Here is a 19543-nt window from a genome sequence, read left to right on the forward strand (position 1 = left end):
CTTTCTCATTTCTTGGTTGATTTAGAAAACAGAAAAAACATTTGATCCCTGAAACAAATCAAAGTATCACTCCAGAATTATTTTCACATTTACAAAGTGATGAATTTTGAAAATAATCTGTGATAAACGAAGGTCTGCTGGTTTCTGTTCTGCTCCATGAAGTGGAAGAGAAACACAAACATACAGATACATCAACACAAGGATCCAACTGATATTTAGAGCTCAGAGAAGTTTAGATTTTCATGTGGATAAATATTTCTGTGAATCAAACTCATCATTAGCAGTGATATCCTCCATGGCTGCACAAACACAGGAAAAAGTAGCAAATAAACAGCAGAACAGCAGAGACATCCCAGCAACAAGCTGACTAAATACATTTATTTCACTTTACACAACTGTGCTGTGGATCCATAATAATTTATCCAAACTCCAGCATAAAGCGGCTGAGTGAATGAGGTCTGGACTCTGTGGAGGAGAGTCATGGTTTCAGAGACGTTGTAGAAGGACAGAATACCTGCTCTGTGATCCAGGTACACTCCCACTCTGGAGGACTGAGGACCTGAGATGGTGGTTTTCATATCGTTGTACCAAAATGTATAACCGTTTTGGTAACATTTTAATGCCCAAGATTTGTCATTACGACCAAATCCACATTCACCTCCTGCTCTGCTGATGTTCTTGTATGCGACTGCTACAATAACTTTTCCTCTCCCTCTCTTCTCCACCTCCCAGTAACAACGTCCAGTCAGACTCTCTCTGCTCAGGACCTGAAAATATTCAGTAAATCTGTCTGCATGACTAGAATAAGACTGAGGTTTTTTCATTAATGTCACTTTTCTGTTCCCCTCTGACAGTAACAGATATGTGTTTGCTGTGTTTGGATCCAGTGTGATTTCAGATGAATATTTTAAGAATCCAGCTCTGCTCTTTGGTTCTGGTTCTGACAGTAAAACATCCACTTCAGGGACTCTAAGTGAGATGTTGGTCCATTCCTCTCTCAGGATGTCCTGTAGTTTATCTCTGAGCTCTGACACAGCTGCTGTCACATCCTCAAAGTGCCTCAGAGGACGGATCTTGATGCTGGATGAGTGTGTAGACTCACTGAGTGCTGACACTGAGGGGTAGTTGAGCAGAAACTGGCTGTGATCCTCTGTGTGTGAGAGCTGCTTCAGCTCAGCATCTTTCCTCTTCAGCTCAGTGATCTCCTGCTCCAGCTTCTTCTGAAGCTCTTTGACTCGACTCCCTTCAGCTTCCTGCTGGGATCTGATCTGCTGCTTCACATCAGAGCTTCTTTTCTGGAGGAGACGGATCAGCTCAGTGAAGATCTTCTCACTGTCCTCCACTGTTTTATCAGCAAACTGATCGATGGCCTCCACCTCCTGCTGAAGCAGCTTCACATCTTTCTCTGCGTCCTGGATTCTCTGCTGGATCTGCTGCCGACTCCCCTCCAGCTCTCTCTGCCTCTCAGTCCTTTCTGCTGCAGCTGACACTGTGTTGTGGCCTTTATGTTCATCCATAGAGCAGAGATAACAGATGGACTTCTGATCTGTACGGCAGAACATCTTCATCACCTCATCGTGAACAGAGCAGATGTTCTCCTGGAGCTTCTTGGAGGGCTCCACCAGTTTGTGTTTCTTGAATGTAGATGAATCATAATGAGGCTGAAGGTGTTTCTTACAGTAAGAGGCCAGACAGAATAAACAGGACTTGATGGCTTTCAGTTTTCTTCCAGAGCAGAAATCACAGGCCACATCTTCAGCTCCAGCATAGCAGTGATCAGCAGGAGCAGCTTGGAGTCCAGTCTTCTTCAGCTGCTCCACTAAATCAGCTAACATGGTGCTTTTCTCCAGGACAGGCCTCGGTGCGAACGTTTTCCTGCACTGAGGACAGCTGTGGATTCCTTTCTGATCCTCTCCATCCCAGTGGACTTTAATACAGTTGATGCAGTAGCTGTGTCCACAGGGAATAGTCACCGGATCCTTCAGCAGATCCAGACAGATCGAACAAGAGACGATATCTTGGTTCAGCTGATCCCCTGTCTGAGCCATTTCTCCTCTCAGCAACAGTGACTGAGTGAGTTTTATTTCCTCAAAGCTGAAACTACTCTTAGCTCTGATCTACGAATCACGTGTTTTTACAGAGAATGTAGTCTGTCAGCTTTTACATAATGTTGGTTTAACCAATCATCAACCTGCAGATCAGAAGGGGAGGGAACAAGGAAAGGTGAGAACAGAGTGAAGTTATTTTTGAGAGCACAAGGAAGGAGTGTTACCAAGTTTTTCCACATTCCAAAAGAACACGTAGCTCGGTGAATTAAAGTTTGTTTCCTCTTCTTTTCATGTAGTGTAAGTAAAATCCTGTGCCTAATTTCTATCCAGGGTTTGGTGGTGTTGGAATATTTACATGTAAAGGTTTTAAAACAAATGCGCAACAAAAGTGAACTAGAAAATTTCTGAAGAAATTTTGATGGGTGCCAATGGAGCTACTGCCTGCTGAGAGACAGAGGCTGTCATGTTATAGTCATATTTTATTTGTCAAGGTGGGGTGGTGAGGTAGGACACGGATGCGGACTCAAAAAGATGTTAAGTAAAACTGAGATTTATTATTAAAAAACAAAACATGGTTAACAAAAACATGACGATGGAAAAACAAAAGAAACAACTAGGCATGGCATGGAATAAATACTTAACTTGAGCAAGAAGGCATAGCAAGGCATGAGGGGTGTAGATGGAGTAGGATCTGACAAAAGGACAGGGGAGACTGGAAACTAAATAGGGAACTGGTTGATTGTGAATGAGTGCAGCTCATGGGGAAAACACAGGTGAAGTGAGTGAATTCAATGAACTGATTGAGTGAAAAACAATGTTAAAACCTAACTAAATATAAACTCAAAAACCAAGACCTAAAACATGATAAAACACAAAACTAAAACATGGCAGAGTCCCATGGGCGTGACAGTATTCGGATCAGAAATGACACAGTGGTTGGCATAAACCTGTTATAACAGGTCAGCCATCTTGGCTGTGCCCTCAGAAGGAGTATCAGCTGTGTGATCAGTGTCTGTGAAGACAGCTGAGTGGGTAAGAGGAGAGGAACTGAAGGGTAGAATTTGGTGTTCAATACTGATATGTGTGCCTCAAACAAACAGTCCCTGCTCGAAAACTATGAGTCATATTTTAAAAATTCTTCAATCGTGTTTTAAAAAAAGCTTTCACTTGGATTTGATAAGGAGATGAGGTGACCTGGCTATAATGGCCGTCAATAGCCCCTTTCACACTGAGACCCGTTACCTTAGCGGGTCCAAATTGCACCTTCGACCCGCATCGAGCAATGTGAACGCTTGGCGTGTAGGTGACCCGTGTCGCCTAAAGCCGAGTTTAGGGGGCGTTGCCTAGTGGCAGAGCGTCACACGAAACACATAAAATGCTGGGCGTGTACAATGACGTAGGCACAAGCCATGCGTCGGAGGTAGGGTTAAATACACCTGTCTGCATCAAATTTTTCAAACAAACGATGGCGGGACACCTTGAGTACTCGTTTTTGCAATTGTATATGCAGTTCATGGAGATGTTATTTTACGGGGTGTGGATGGTTACAACGTGGGATGCCGCCGAAGAACATATGCGGAGAATACAAGAGCACTATGGTCCCCGAAATGTGGCGGTAAATAACGTCCTCTGCTCGGAGGCTGAGTAGCTCGCGGACCTCCTTGTCTCCCCAATTGGCCATATTAAAAAATGTCTCGAACTTGATCTGGGCTAAAACAGAGTGAAACTTGTCCTCACCTGTCGCTGTTGTTCTGAATCAGCTGTCCATTCTGTCTTTTAAACTCCTCAAGTCACGCCACGCCCACGTCCGACCCGCGTCAATTGCTTTCACACCAAACTCGGCTCGGCAAAAAGACTAGGGTCCGACGCAGGTCGAAAGGCGAGTCGAGTTGACACGCCAGCCCGGGTCGGCAGTGTGAAAGCAACAGCGGACACGGTAAATTCGCAAATTAAACGCGGGTTATTCCTCAGTGTGAAAGGGGCTAATGGCACCCCGAGTGGTCAATCTCTGCGCTCGGAGGTCATTTGAGAGAAAACCATGAGGCCAAGCAAAATGACAGGTACATTGGGTGAAAGAAGACAAAAATACCTACATTGTGAAGTATAATTTGTCTAGGTGCAGCAGACATTTTGGATGTGAGAGAAGTTTATTTGAGTTAGTTTGATATTCATTTCGAGCTTGTCAAGATAGAGTGTGAGACCCCAGGACAGCAGAGTGAGAGGAGTCCTGATTTTTCCAAAAACTTAAACTGCCATTATGTCAAAGCTATAAAATATATCAACAAACCATTTAGTTCAGTTAATGTTGAGTCTTTCCTGGCCTGTTTAAACTTTGAATGATATCTCTATGATGAAGTATGTCTCTGAGTTATGAGGCTTTCAAATAAGGCTACTTTTGTCCCATTACATATGAATTTTAGTGCATTTCCAATGGGCCAAAATTCCAAGTTTTTCCTAATTTTATGGGAATATCTTGGAGTAATGAGAGAGGAAAATCGTAGCACACTATTCCCTATTGGTGGAAACGTGGGGATATGCTTTTAAAGCATTTAAGTTTTAAGGAAAAAATCAGGACTCCTCTCACTCTGCTGTCCTGGGGTCGCAGACTCTATCTTGACAAGCTCGAAATTAATACGAAAATAACTCAAACAAACTTCTCTCACATCCAAAATGTCTGCTGCACCTACACAAATTATACTTCAAAATGTAGGTATTTTTGTCCTCTTTCACCCAATGTCACTGTCATTGTGCTTGGCCTCACAGTTTTCTCTCTAATGACCTCTGAGAGGAGAGAAAGACCACTCGGCTGCCAGTGACGGCCATTATAACCAGGTCACCTCATCTCCTTATCAAATCAATGTGAAGGCTGTTTTTAAAACTGGCAATAAAAAAATACCGTACATAGGAGCAGAATAAAACTTACACCAGTGGTTACTGCCATCCCTTCTGGGCTCATAGTTCAAGCATTTTTTTAATATGACTCGTAGTTTTCGAACAGCGACTGTTTGTTCGAGACACACATATCAGTATTGAACACCATGTTCTCCCTGTCAGTTGGAGCCATATTGTGTGCGCTCCTCTCCTCTTACCCACTCAGCTGTCTGCACAGCAACTGATCACACAGCTGATTATCCTTCTGAGAGCACAGCCAAGATGGCTGACCTGTTATAACAGGTTTATGCCAGCCACTGTGTTACGTCTGCTTCCATTACAATATGACCATAACATGACAGCCTCTGTCTCTCAGCGGGCAGTAGCTCCATTGGCACCCATCAGAAATTTCTTCAGAAATATTTTAGTTTTTCATAATATCTTGGTGATTTACACTGTTGCACTTATTTTCAACTCAGTCGTCATGTGGTATGAAAACCCGAAAGTCAGAAAAAAACTGAAATGATAAAGAATATTCACAAGAGCTTGAATAAGGTCAACTGGACTTCTTCTTGGATCTTGAAGACGTTTCACCTCTCATCCAAAAGTCTTCTTTAGTCTGAACTAGATGGATCAGCTTATACACAGAGGGTCGTTACAGTCACATGTGTCACTGAACACCCACCAATATGCATGTCGTTAGAGTCTTTATCACCTCCAAATTGTCTGCCTGAGTGAGTTTTGTTCACAGAATCCAAGGTGAGAATGATTGTCAATCTGCTTGGGGAGGAGAGACAATGCTGCATTGTAGGTGCTGGGAAGGTGAAACCTGAGACCACCTCCTCTGTTCAACAATGTTTTTTCCAGTTTAACATCGATGGCTTCTTTGATTCCTCTCTCAAACTACCTGTCTTCTCTGTCCAGAATGTGGACATTACTGCCCTCAAAAGAGTGTCCCTTCTCCTTGAGATGAAGGTGCACTGCTGAGTCTTGACCTGAAGAGGGGGCTCTCCTGTGTTGTGCCATGCGCTGGTGGAGCTGTTGTTTGGTCTCTCCTATAAAGAGGTCTGCACAGTCTTTGCTGCACTGCATACACAACACCACCCAGTTTGTGGTTGGGTGTTTAATCCTTTGGGGGAAACAGTCTCTGTCTGAGGGTGTTCTTGGGTTTACTGAAATTAGTTGTATGAACTCAGGTCAATGAGGCCTACAAGCCATGAATAGTTAAAAAAAGAGACTTTAGGTAATATTTATGTATTAGGGATTTAAAATAAACTAAGATGTTCTGAGTCAAAGTGGCCAGAACACAGGCAGAGTTCAGTGTAAATGAACAGAGCAGGAGCTTTGACCTCCTCTGCATCCCTGTGAGCAGGATGAAGGCGCCCTCTTGTGTTAGTTTTCAGATTTCAGCTTTGAACCTGCAGGAAGACATGAGAAAGGTTCACTGAGGCTTTGGCAGCTTCAACAACATGAGGAAAGAGAAGTTTAAATATGTGTAACATAACACAGTGTCAGTGTGTTCACAGGACTCACAACCTGTAACACTGATGCTGCTTTCAGGGAACTTCTTCCTGTTCATGTTTTTTTTTGTTGTAAACTTTAACTTTATCAATAAGTGGCAGACCAAACAGCACAGTTACTTCTCCATCTGCGGCCTCCAAACATGACTGAAACTGAGGAGTCAGCTGGAAACTCCACCTTACTGTGACCTGCTCCACCCAAACTCGTACCTGTGACGATCCTTAAACAATACGTGGAACAGAACAACGAGGGTTCATCAGTTCTCAGCCCCACAACAATAACTTTACATTATTCTGGATGAAATCATCCTGTCTTCATCATATTCTCATTAATGATCAGAGCTAAGTCAGATTTCTTTGAAAAGTCCATCACTGACAGCAGCAGAAAGTGACCAAATATACTGAACGTAATTACAATGTTTCACTGACCTGACATTTACTTTAGTATTTTTATCTTCTGCTACTTTATACTTCTACTCCACCACATTCAGAATCAGATAAACAAATATGATGTAAGATCACACACATCACCTTTAATCATTCCATTACTCACAAGTGTTTCAAAGTGTCATTCCAACTAATTTATTCTATTTTTTATATTCAAGTATGTTTCCATATGAATATTTTTGTAGTTTGAGTAAAATCAAAAGTAAATCTACAGTTTCTCCCTGAAACCAAATCTCTGTGGTTCTGATTCTGTAACTTATGTCCAAGAATTCTTCTTCCACTTCTAACTGTGAGTACAAATTACATCTCCTGTAATGACCGACATCATATCATATTGTTACATTTAGGTTTGATTAGGTTTTGTTTTCTAACTTTCTTCCAACATCTCAGAAAACATTCAGAAACACGTTTGAAGCGTTTGTGAGCAAACAGGTGAAACCAGAATATGATCCTGAACCAAAGCAACTCTTCCAGCCACAGATGGGTTTAAACAAACATCTCTGAATCAAAGCAGTTACTTGTTGCAGCCGTGTGTTGCCACCATGAGGGATGCTGGTGGGGTGACAGCCTCACTCCCATTTTCACAGAAACACAATTCATGATCAGGATAAATCCACAATTTATTATTTTCAGAAAAACATCCAGAATCAGAACATTTAGTTTCTGGGTTAACAAGTAGATCATTACTGAGAGTTTTCAAAATAGCAACAACATTTGATCTCTGAAACAAATCAAAGTAAGTTTAACTACAGAATTATTTTCACATTTCCAAACTGAAAAGAGTCTTTGATAAAGGAAGGTCTGCTGATTCCTCTGTTTGGCTCCATGAAGTGGAAGAGAAACAACAACATATAGATACATCAACACAAGGATCCAACTGATGTTTAGAGCTCAGAGAAGTTTAGATTTTCATGTGGAGAAATATTTCTGTGAATCAAACTCATCATCAGCAGTGATATCCTCCATGGCTGCACAGACACAGGAAAAAGCAGCAAATAAACAGCAGAACAGCAGAACAGCAGAGACATCACAGCAATGAACTGACTAAATACATTTATTTCACTTTACACAAACTCTGCTGAGGATCCAGAGTCCCAAAATCTAACTCCAGCATAGAGCGGCTGGGTGAATGTGGTCTGGACTCTGTGGAGGAGAGTCATGGTTTCAGAGACGCTGTAGAAGGACAGAATACCTGCTCTGTGATCCAGGTACACTCCCACTCTGGAGGACTGGGGACCTGAGATGGTGGTTTTCATCTTTTTGTACCAAAATGTATAACTGTTTTGGTAACAATATAATGCCCAAGATTTGTCATTAAATATAAATCTATATTCATCCCCTGCTCTGCTGATGTTCTTGTATGCGACTGCTACAAAAACTGCTCCTCCCCCTCTCATCTCCACCTCCCAGTAACAATGTCCAGTCAGACTCTCTCTGCTCAGGACCTGAAACCATCCAGTGAATATTTCTGGATGAGTAGAATAAGACTGAAGTCCATCCATTACCGTCACTTTTCTGTTCCCCTCTGACAGTAACAGCCGTGTGTTTGCTGTATTTGGATCCAGTGTGATTTGACATGAATATTTCAAGAAGTCAGCTCTGCTCTTTGGTTCTGGTTCTGACAGTAAAACATCCACTTCAGCGACTCTCAGTGAGATGTTGGTCCCTTCCTCTCTCAGGATGTCCTGTAGTTTATCTCTGAGCTCTGACACAGCTGCTGTCACATCCTCAAAGTGCCTCAGAGGACGGATCTGGATGCTGGGTGAGTGTGTAGACTCACTGAGTGCTGACACTGAGGGGTAGTTGAGCAGAAACTGGCTGTGATCCTCTGTGTGTGAGAGCTGCTGCAGCTCAGCATCTTTCCTCTTCAGCTCAGTGATCTCCTGCTCCAGCTTCTCCTGAAGCTCTTTGACTCGACTCCCTTCAGCTTCCTGCTGGGATCTGATCTGCTGCTTCACATCAGAGCTTCTTTTCTGGAGGAGACGGATAAGCTCAGTGAAGATCTTCTGGCTGTGCTCCTCTGTTTTATCAGCAGACCGATCGATGGCCTCCACCTCCTGCTGAAGCAGCTTCACATCTTTCTCTGCGTCCTGGATTCTCTGCTGGATCTGCTGCCGACTCCCCTCCAGCTCTCTCTGCCTCTCAGTCCTTTCTGCTGCAGCTGACACTGTGTCGTGGCCTTTATGTTCATCCACAGAGCAGAGATAACAGATGGACTTCTGATCGGTACGGCAGAACATCTTCATCACCTCATCGTGAACAGAGCAGATGTTCTCCTGGAGGTTCTTGGAGGGCTCCACCAGCTTGTGTTTCTTGAATGTAGATGAATCATAATGAGGCTGAAGGTGTTTCTCACAGTAAGAGGCCAGACAGAATAAACAGGACTTGATGGCTTTCAGTTTTCTTCCAGAGCAGAAATCACAGGCCACATCTTCAGCTCCAGCATAGCAGTGATCAGCAGGAGCAGCTTGGAGTCCAGTCTTCTTCAGCTGCTCCACTAAATCAGCTAACATGGTGTTTTTTACCAGGACAGGCCTCGGTGTGAAAGTTTTCCTGCACTGAGGGCAGCTGTGGATTCCCTTTGGATCCTCTCCATCCCAGTGGACTTTAATACAGTTGATGCAGTAGCTGTGTCCACAGGGAATAGTCACCGGATCCTTCAGTACATCCAGACAGATCGAACAAGAGACAAGAGAGATATCTTGGTTCAGCTGATCCCCTGTCTGAGCCATTTCTCCTCTCAGCTACAGTGACTGAGTGAGTTTTAGTTCCTCAAAGCTGAAACTACTCTTAGCTCTGATCTACGAATCACGTGTTTTTACAGAGAATGTAGTCTGTCAGGTTTCATATTACATAATGTTGGTTTCACCAATCATCAACCTGCAGATCAGAAGGGGAGGGAACAAGGAAAGGTGAGAACAGAGTGAAGTTATTTTTGAGAGCACAATGAAGGAGTGTTACCAAGTTTTTCCACATTCCAAAAGAACACGTAGCTCTGTGAATAAAAGTTTGTTTCCTCTTCTTTTTATGAGGTGTAAGTAAAATCCCCATTTTTATCCAGGGTTTGGTGGTGTTGGAATATTTACATGTAATAGTTTTAAAACAGATGAGCAACCAAAGTGAAATTGAAAATTTCTGAAGAATTTTTGATGGGTGCCAATGGAGCTACTGCCTGCTGAGAGACAGAGGCTGTCATGTTATAGTCATATTGTATTAGGAGCAAACATGACACAGTGGCTGGCATAAACCTTTTATAACAGGTCAGCCATCTTGGCTGTGCCCTCAGAAGGAGAATCAGCTGTGTGACCTTGGTCTTAAATACTGATATGTGTGCCTCGAACAAACTGTCTCTGTTCGCAAACAATGAGTCATATTTAAAAATTCTTAAATCGTGAGCGCCAGAAGGGATAGCAAAAGCCACTGGTGTAATTTGTATTCTGCTCCTATGTACGGTATTTTTTTATTGCCAGTTTTAAAAACAGCCTTCACATTGATTTGATAAGTAGATGAGGCGACCTGGCTTTGATGGCCGTCAATGGCAGCCCGATTGGTCGCTCCCTATACTCAGAGGTCATTTCAGAAAAATCTGTGAGGCCAAGCACAATGACGGTGACATTGGGTGAAAGAGGACAAAAATACCTACATTTTGAAGTATAATTTGTCTAGGTGCAGCAGATATTTTTGATGTGAGAAAAGTTTGTTTGAGTTATTTTTGTATTGATTTCGAGCTTGTCAAAATAGAGTGTGAGATCCCAGGACAGCAGAGTGAGAGGAGTCCTGATTTTTCCTAAAACGTAAACTGCCATTATGTCAAAGCAATAAATTATATCAACAAACCCTTTAGTTCAGTTAACGTTGAGTCTTTCCTGGGTCGTTTAAACTTTGAATTATGTCTCTATGATGAAGTATGTCTGAGTCATGAGGCCTTCAAATAAGGCTATTTTTGTCCCATTACATATGGATTTTAGTGCATATCCAAAAGGCCAAAATTCCCAGTTTTTCCTGATTTTTTGGGAACCTGTTTGAGTAATGAGAGAGAAACGTCATAGCACACTATTCTCTATCGGTGGACACGTGGGGATATACTTTTCATGCATTTAAGTTTTAGGAGAAAACAGGACTTCTCTCACTCTGCTGTCCTGGGGTCTCACACTCTATCTTGACAAGCTCGAAATTAATACAAAAATAACTCAAACAAACTTCTCTCACATCCAAAATGTCTGCTGCACCTAGACAAATTATACTTCAAAATGTAGGTATTTTTGTCCTCTTTCACCCAATGTCACCGTCATTGTGCTTGGCCTCACAGTTTTCTCTCAAATGACCCCTGAGCGCAGAGAGCGACCACTCGGGCTGCCATTGACGGCCATTATAGCCAGGTCACCTCATCTCCTTATCAAATCAATGTGAAGGCTGTTTTTAAAACTGGCAATAAAAAACTACCGTACATAGGAGCAGAATAAAACTTACACCAGTGGTTTCTGCCGTCCCTTCTGGGCTCATAATTCAAGAATGTTTTTAATATGACTCATAGTTTTTGAGCAACTGTTTGTTCGAAGCACACACAGACGTCCCAAGTCTCCCTGAAGTTCCGGGAGACTCCCTGATATTAAAACTCACGGATGCCCGCGAGTCGGATAAAATATCACGGATTTTAGACTATGCGAGGGAGTGTTTTTTTTTTCAATGCAAGTGAGAGCGTTTAGGCAACACAATAACTCGTGCACCATGCGCGTTTCGACTGCGCAGGCACGAGAGAGAGAGGGGTGTGGGGAGAGGTGTTCAACGAGCGCTCAGGGCGACTGCTGGTCAGAAGGCGCGCTTATTGGTTTAGTCAGCAAAATAAGCCAATAACGTTCGGTGTGGGAGGGCTTCGATTAACTCTCTGACAGTCACCTAAGTTACCACTCAAAACTGTGCATCCTGCCAAATGGCAGAGGGTGAATCCTCGAGTAAAAAACGAAAATATAAGACTCATTTTACAGCAGAATATACTAAAGTGTATCCATGTCTAGTGAAGGTGAAGAATGATGACACTGTGGCGAGTTGCATGCAATAGTGACTTCAGTATTGCCCACAGCGGACTTAATGACTGTAAAACATGTGGAAGTAGGCTAAGTTGAACGCGCCATCATCTGCATTTTATTTCTTTTGGTTAAATGCTGTTATAAAATAAAGCAAAACGTATCAAAGACTTATTTTAAGTATCAATACACATTTAGTTACTAAATTGTGTAGGCCTATATCTAACTATCCAGCTACAGTATCTAACTATCTATATCCAGCCTATCTAAGCCTTTTGAAAAATCCCCAATTTAATATGTTGATAAAAAGGCAAAATAAATTAAGCGTAAATTAATTAAAGAAAATATGTAGAAATGATAAGCCTAATTATTATATTACTGTATATTAATTACCGTTAGTGAATAAACAGTTGGTGAAAAGTTGCTGGCCCTAAATGTGTGTGGGGGGGGGGGGGGGTTTCGATAAGCATCTCCCTGAAATGAGTTTTTGGAACTTGGGATGTCTGCACACATATCAGTATTGAACACCAAGGTCTCCCTGTCAGTTGGAGCCATATTGTGTGCGCTCCTCTCCTCTTACCCTCTCAACTGTCTGCACAGCAACTGATCACACAGCTGATTCTCCTTCTGAGAGCACAGCCAAGATGGCTGACCTGTTTTAACAGGTTCATGCCAGCCACTGTGTTATGTCTGCTCTCAATATGACAATAAAAATGACAGCCTCTGTCTCTCAGCGGGCAGTAGCTCCATTGGCACCCATCAAAATTTAGTCAGAAATGTTCTAGTTCTTTCTGTCACTGCCCAGTTCTTGACCATCTGCAGGTTTGTTTGTTTATGTTTATGTATTTGGCAGACACTTTTATCCAAAGCAACTTACAGGTAGGGTAAGGGGGGTCTTTCCTAAGGACCCCAACTGGAGGTATTACCTTTCATGCAGGGGATTTGAGCCCAGGTCACCTACAATAAAGGTGGCAATCTTACCACTGCACAATCCAGTCCCTGTAGGTATACAAGTGGCTCTGGCTGGGGAGGGACTGAATGATAATAATAATCAAGAAGTCAGACATTGGAAAAAAGCATCAAGTTGAAAATAAATTTGATGAACTATGATCTCCGGGATAAGTTAACTATAGCCCACTTTTCAAGATTTGTGCCAAACCTTTGTTTGGTCAACACAGAACTGACAAGCAATCTTTGTTATTCCCAAACTCAAATTAAATAACATCCCACATTCATAAAGATCATAACTATATATTTTTAGAGCTGATTCTGTTGGGGTCTAGGAGTGTGGTGGTTCTTTTTCCTTCCACCAGGTGGTAGTCAGGAGCACGGTGGCTGAGGCTGGCATCTGACAAGGCACACCTGCAGTAACTTACCATCATCAAGGAGGAGCATTTAAGGAGATCGCTGTCAGTCCTTCGGCGCCTGATTGTTGCCATAAGTGGTACTTCAAGCATGTGTATTATCTTTCCACGAACCTGTCGAGATTCCTTGTAAAACTAACTAGTTGTGTTTTTGGCTTCCAAGATTTTCCAGTTTCCTGAAACCAAGCTCGGACCATTGTATCCTGTACACATACCTGAAGACTCTCCCAAGACCTGGACCTTATTACTACTGGCAGCCGTGCTCTCCTTACTGCTCCCGATCGAACCCAGTCCGCTCTCCACCGTGCTCCGGAACACCCATCTGGATTCAAACCCTCCACCTTCAGAAACCCCTCAGTGTTTATCTGCCCCCCCAAGTGGAACCGCATCTAAGAAACTGTAAGTCTCCAATCATCTGCATCCTGCTCAGAAAACCGTATCCAGACTCACCTGTGCATCTGTTTCAGTCCCAGTTATTCCTGCAACCACTGTGGTGCCAACCCCTGACTGACTTCACTTTCTGGAAAGGTCCACTCCATCAACGACATTTTCCTCACATTGAAAATAAAACACTTCAAACTATCTGGACTCTTGAGAGTTTTCTGCATTTGGGTCTGATAACCAGAGAAAACCATGACAGATTCTTTCTATATAAATATGTGTTTTATTGTAATAATGTTGAACCATGTTGGTTTATAGTGTTCCTTCAGTTTGTTCTTATGAGTCATCTACAAATAGTTCCTCACTGTTAAAGAATAAATGTCGGAACAATGAAGTGGTATTTCTCAAAAAACTTTAATTTGTTATCAGAGCAGCAAATAAACAACAGAACAGCAGCGCAGAGACATCACAGCAATGAACTCTCAGCAACAAACTGACTAAATACAGTTATTTCATTTTACACAACTCAGCTGTGGCTCCAGAGCCCAAAATCCAAAGTCCAGCACAGAGTGGCTGAGTGAATGTGGTCTGGACTCTGTGGAGGAGAGTCATGGTTTCAGAGACGCTGTAGAAGGACAGAACACCTGCTCTGTGATCCAGGTACACTCCAACTCTGGAGGCCCGAGGACCTGAGATGGAGGTTTTCATTTTGTTGTACCAAAATTCATAACCGTTTTGGTAACAATATAATGCCCAAGATTTGTCATTTCCCCCAAATCTACATTTACTTCCTGCTCTGCTGATGTTCTTGTATGCGACTGCTACATCAGCTCCTCCCCCTCTCATCTCCACCTCACAGTTACCTCGTCCAGTCAGACTCTCTCTGCTCAGGACCTGAAACCATTTAGTGAATCTGTCTGGATGACTAGAGTAAGACTGAGGTTGTGTCATTAATGTCACTTTTCTGTTCCCCTCTGACAGTAACAGATATGTGTTTGCTGTGTTTGGATCCAGTGTGAGTTCACATGAATATTTAAAGAATCCAGCTCTGCTCTTTGGTTCTGACAGTAAAACAGAGTTCACTCAGCAGAGTGAGAGGAGTCCTGATTTTCCCAAAAACTTAAACTGCCATTGTGTAAAAGCAATAACATATATCAACAAACCCTTTAGTTCAGGTAATGTTGGGTCTTTCCTGGCCTGTTTAAACTTTGAATGATATCTCTATGATAAAGTATGTCTGAGTTATGAGGCCTTCAAATAAGGCTACTTTTGTCCCATTACATATGGATTTTAGTGCATTTCCAATGGGCCAAAAGTTTTTCCTGATTTTCTGGGAATATCTTCAAGTAATGAGAGAGAACAGTCATAGCACACTATTCCCTATCAGTGGACACGTGGGGATATGCTTTTCATGCATTTAAGTTTTAAGAAAAACTCAGGACTCCTCTCACTCTGCTGTCCTGGGGTCTCAGACTCTATCTTGACAAGCTCGGAATGACTACCAATATAACTCAAACATACTTCTCACACGTCCAAAATGTCTGCTGCAACTAGACAAATTATACTTCAAAATGTAGGTATTTTTGTCCTCTTTCACCCAATGTCACCGTCATTGTGCTTGGCCTCACGGTTTTCTCTCAAATGACCCCTGAGCGCAGAGAGCGACCACTCGGGCTGCCATTGACTGCCATTATGGCCAGGTCACCTCATCTCCTTATCAAATCAATGTGAAGGCTGTTTTTAAAACTAACATAAAAAAATACCCCACAGAGGAGCACAATAAAAATTACACCAGTGGCTTCTTCCGTCCCTTCTGGCGCTCACAGTTCAAGAATTTTTTTAATATGACTCATAGTTTTTTAACAGCGACTGTTTGTTCGAGGCACACATATCAGTATTGAACACCAAGGTCTCCCTGTCAGTTGGAGCCATATTGTGTGCGCTCCTCTCCTCTTACCCACTCAGCTGTCTGCACAGCAACTGATCACACAGCTGATTCTCCTTCTGAGGGCACAGCCAAGATGGCTGACCTGTTATAACAGGTCTATGCCAGCCACTGTGTTAAGTCTGCTCCCAATACAATATGACTATAACATGACAGCCTCTGTCTCTCAGCGTGCAGTAGCTCCATTGGTACCCATCAACATTTCTTCCGAAAATTTCTAGTTTATAATGTCAATGCTGTTTTTTCTTATGAGTCATCTACAAACAGTTCCTCACTTTTAAAGAATAAATGTCAGAACAATAAAGTGGTATTTCTTATAAAAACTTTAATTTGCTCTCACATTAAACATGATAACTGATCTCCTGATCCTGGAAATGACAGTTACTGAACACCTCATAACAGACTTCTTCATTTCTTTGTTGATTTAGAAAACAGCAAAAACATTTGATCACTGAAACAAATCAAAGTAAGTAAAACTACAGAACTATTTTCACATTTACAAAGTAATGAGATCTGAAAATAATCTGTGATATAGGAAGGTCTGCTGGTTTCTCTGTTTGGCTACATGAAGTGGAAGAGAAACAACAACATAGTTTTTTGCTTGCTGGGAGAGGCAAGATGGCGGTCGTGAGGCTTGCCACAGTACGAGCAGTGTTCCTGTCTGTCATGTTAGTGTCTGCGTTACTAGTCTGTGAAGTGTCGTGCTTAATCCAGTACACGCGATCGGAGCTCCTAAACCTCAGATCCAGCCCTCACAGCGATCTGGGTCCATCTACGTCCCTGCTGGAGCAGAAATTACGGGTATTAAACATCTCAAGCCACTCAACACCACGGCTGCCGACCAAAAATATGCCGCCGTTCAGGCACCCTCACCAGGTTCAGGAGACGCCCTTACCGACCACCGCTCCCTGCCCTTCTGCTGTCAAACGTAAGATCGCTCCAGCACAAAATGGATGAACTCCAACTTATGATTCAAACCAACAAAGACTACAGTGACTGCTCTGCCATCTGCCTGACAGAGACCTGGCTGGATCCATCTGTACCTAACCAAGCGGTAACACCTCCAGGTTTCACATTACACCGTGCCGATAGATCACCCAAACTATCGCACAAGTCTAAAGGCGGTGGCATTTGCATTATGATCAATGAACGCTGGTGTACAAATTCAACAGAACTCACACATGTATGCTCCCCTCACCTGGAATACCTCACTGTCAAATGCAGACCATCATTCCTCCCACGGGAGTTTGCATCAGTAATTAGGATCTGTGTGTACATCCCACCTGAGGCTAATGCAATCACCACCATAGCCGAGTTGGCCAACTATGTCTCCTCGGTGGAAAATTCACACCCAGACACAGCAGTCATCGTCCTCGGTGACTTTAACCAGACTAATTTATCATCCGAGCTCCCCGGCTACCATCAGCAGGTAACCTGCCCTAGCAGAGGGACCAACACGCTGGACCATTGCTACACCACCATCAAAGAGGCTTACCGTGCTTTCCCGAGGGCTCCGCTGGGTAGGTCCGACCACGCAATACTGCTGCTAATTCCACAATACAGACAAAAAGTTAAATCCTCCAAGTCACCAACAAAACTCGTCCAGTGCTGGTCCCCCGAAGCCATCGAAAAACTTCGTGGCTGTTTCGCGTGCACCGACTGGGAAGTTTTCCATGCTGCAGGCGATCTCCGTGACGTCGCTGATGTAACAACGTCATACATCAATTACTGCGTGGACCTGTGTATACCACTCAAAAAAGTCAAACAATACAACAACAACAAACCGTGGTTTAACAAGGACATTAAACAGTTAAGAAAAGATAAAAATGTAGCTCATCTGACAGGAAACAAAGAACAATATATGGCTGCCAAATACAAACTAAGATCTGCAATAAGAAGAGCCAAATCCAACTATGCCACCAAACTAGAAGAACAAATCACAACTAACGATACACGTTCTATCTGGAAAAAACTCCAAAGCATGACAAATTACAAAAAGAAATCCACCCCCACACCTGACAGTGACAATCAGCTTCCTGACACACTCAACCTTTTTTATGGGAGGTTTGAGCAGGCACCGGTCCCTCCGCCATCTACCCCCTCCCCCCCTCCCCTCCCCCCCTTCACCATCTATGAGGAGGAGGTGAGGAGTACCTTCAGGGGACTGAAAAGGTATAAAGCCCCCGGCCCAGACAACATCACCCCCACCGTTCTCCACCACTGTGCTGCAGAGCTGGCTGGGGTCTTTGCTGACATCTTTAATACCTCCCTCTGTCAAATCTCAGTACCCAAGTGCTTCAAAGAATCCATCATCATCCCGGTTCCCAAGACCAAGAACATCTCCTGCCTCAATGACTACAGACCTATTGCCTTGACATCAGCAGTCATGAAATTATTTGAGCGCATCATACTCAATCACCTAAAAACCATCACCACCCCCCTCATGGACCCATTCCAATTTGCATACAGAGTCAACAGATCAGTTGAGGACACTGTCAACTTAGCAATCCATCACATACTGAACCACCTAGAGCCCACAAACACATATGCCCGCATCCTGTTCATGGACTTCAGTTCTGCCTTCAATACAATAAACCTGGAAAAACTGCTCAATATATTACTGGACATGAACATCGACCCATGCATCTGTCACTGGATTCACAGTTTTCTTTGGAACAGACAACAGAAGGTGAAGATCAACAACATCACATCCTCCCCTCTGTCCCTCAGCACAGGCGCACCCCAAGGCTGTGTACTTTCACCATGGCTATTCTCCCTCAACACCAACCAGCTCACATCACACCACAGTTCTGTCAACCTGTACAAATATGCGGACGATACAACCATCATAGGACTCATCACCAACAACCAAGAAACCGAATACCGTGCACAGATCAACCAAGCAGTGACCTGGTGCACAGACCACAACCTCCTACTCAACACATCAAAAACAAAAGAACTCATCGTCGACTTCAGACGCCAGCCATCCCCCAAAACTCCTGTGTTCACTGAAGGTGAGCCTATCTCCATCACTGACACATTCAAACTCCTTGGGACCCACATCAGCAATAACCTCAAATGGAAAATCAACTCAGACCACATCTACAAAAAAGCCCAGCAAAGACTCTTCCATCTCCGACAGCTCAAGAAGTTCAGAGTAAGGTCCCATCTCCTGCTCCGTTTCTACACAGCCATCGTTGAAAGCATCCTCACCACATCCATCACAGTCTGGTTCGGCAGTCTTGATACACTCTCCCGGAAGAAACTACAACGCATCATCAACAGAGCATCCAAAATCATCGGTTCACCCCTTCCATCCCTTGAATCACTCCACCACAAACGGACACTACGCAGGGCGCACAAGATCATTTCCGACATCACTCACCCCGCACACTACGCCTTCCAGCTACTGCCCTCTGGGAGGCGTTACAGGACAGTCACTTCCAGAACAACCCGCTTCAAAAACAGTTTCATTCCCATAGCAATAACTCTTCTGAACTCCAAACACTGAGGACTGTCTATTTTATGCTGTCGCTGAGGACTGTTGTTGATATGAATTATGTATGACCCTTATGTATTTATGTATTTATATGTGACGTATGTATGTGTCTGTTTGTATGTATGTCATACTATATGTTCAATGTTATGTTGGAACCTGTACAAAGAGCTGTACTGTAAACAAATTCCACCAGCTTGGCTGTGTGGTCATTAAATTAATTACAATTACAATTACATACAAATACGTCAACACAAGGATCCAACTAATATTTAGAGCTCAGATAAGTTTGGATTTTCATGTGGAGAAATATTTCTGTGAATCAAACTCATCATTAGCAGTGATATCCTCCATGGCTGAACAAACACAGGAAAAAGCAGCAAATAAACAGCAGAACAGCAGAGACATCACAGCAACCAGCTGTCAGCAACAAGCTGACTAAATACC

General features: G+C 43.1%; 2 protein-coding genes across 2 annotated transcripts; both read right to left on the reverse strand.

Moving 5' to 3' along the window:
• Positions 1–377: 377 nt before the first annotated feature.
• Positions 378–2048, reverse strand: LOC142398630 (tripartite motif-containing protein 16-like). Its single transcript, XM_075482707.1, has one exon. It carries the CDS (start codon positions 2046–2048, stop codon positions 378–380), a length of 1671 nt encoding a protein of 556 aa, XP_075338822.1.
• A 5458-nt stretch (positions 2049–7506) lies between these two features.
• On the reverse strand, positions 7507–9618 carry LOC142398631 (tripartite motif-containing protein 16-like). The gene has a single exon (XM_075482708.1). It carries the CDS (start codon positions 9616–9618, stop codon positions 7951–7953), a length of 1668 nt encoding a protein of 555 aa, XP_075338823.1. The 3' UTR covers positions 7507–7950.
• Between the last annotated feature and the right edge of the window lie 9925 nt (positions 9619–19543).

The sequence above is a fragment of the Odontesthes bonariensis genome, chromosome 14 (genome assembly GCF_027942865.1).
Source record: "Odontesthes bonariensis isolate fOdoBon6 chromosome 14, fOdoBon6.hap1, whole genome shotgun sequence".
Classification (NCBI taxonomy): domain Eukaryota; kingdom Metazoa; phylum Chordata; class Actinopteri; order Atheriniformes; family Atherinopsidae; genus Odontesthes; species Odontesthes bonariensis.

Excerpts from the sequence above, each read along its gene's own strand:
- LOC142398630 (XM_075482707.1), bottom strand. The coding sequence starts at position 2,048 with ATGGCTCAGACAGGGGATCAGCTGAACCAAGATATCGTCTCTTGTTCG.
- LOC142398631 (XM_075482708.1), bottom strand. The coding sequence starts at position 9,618 with ATGGCTCAGACAGGGGATCAGCTGAACCAAGATATCTCTCTTGTCTCT.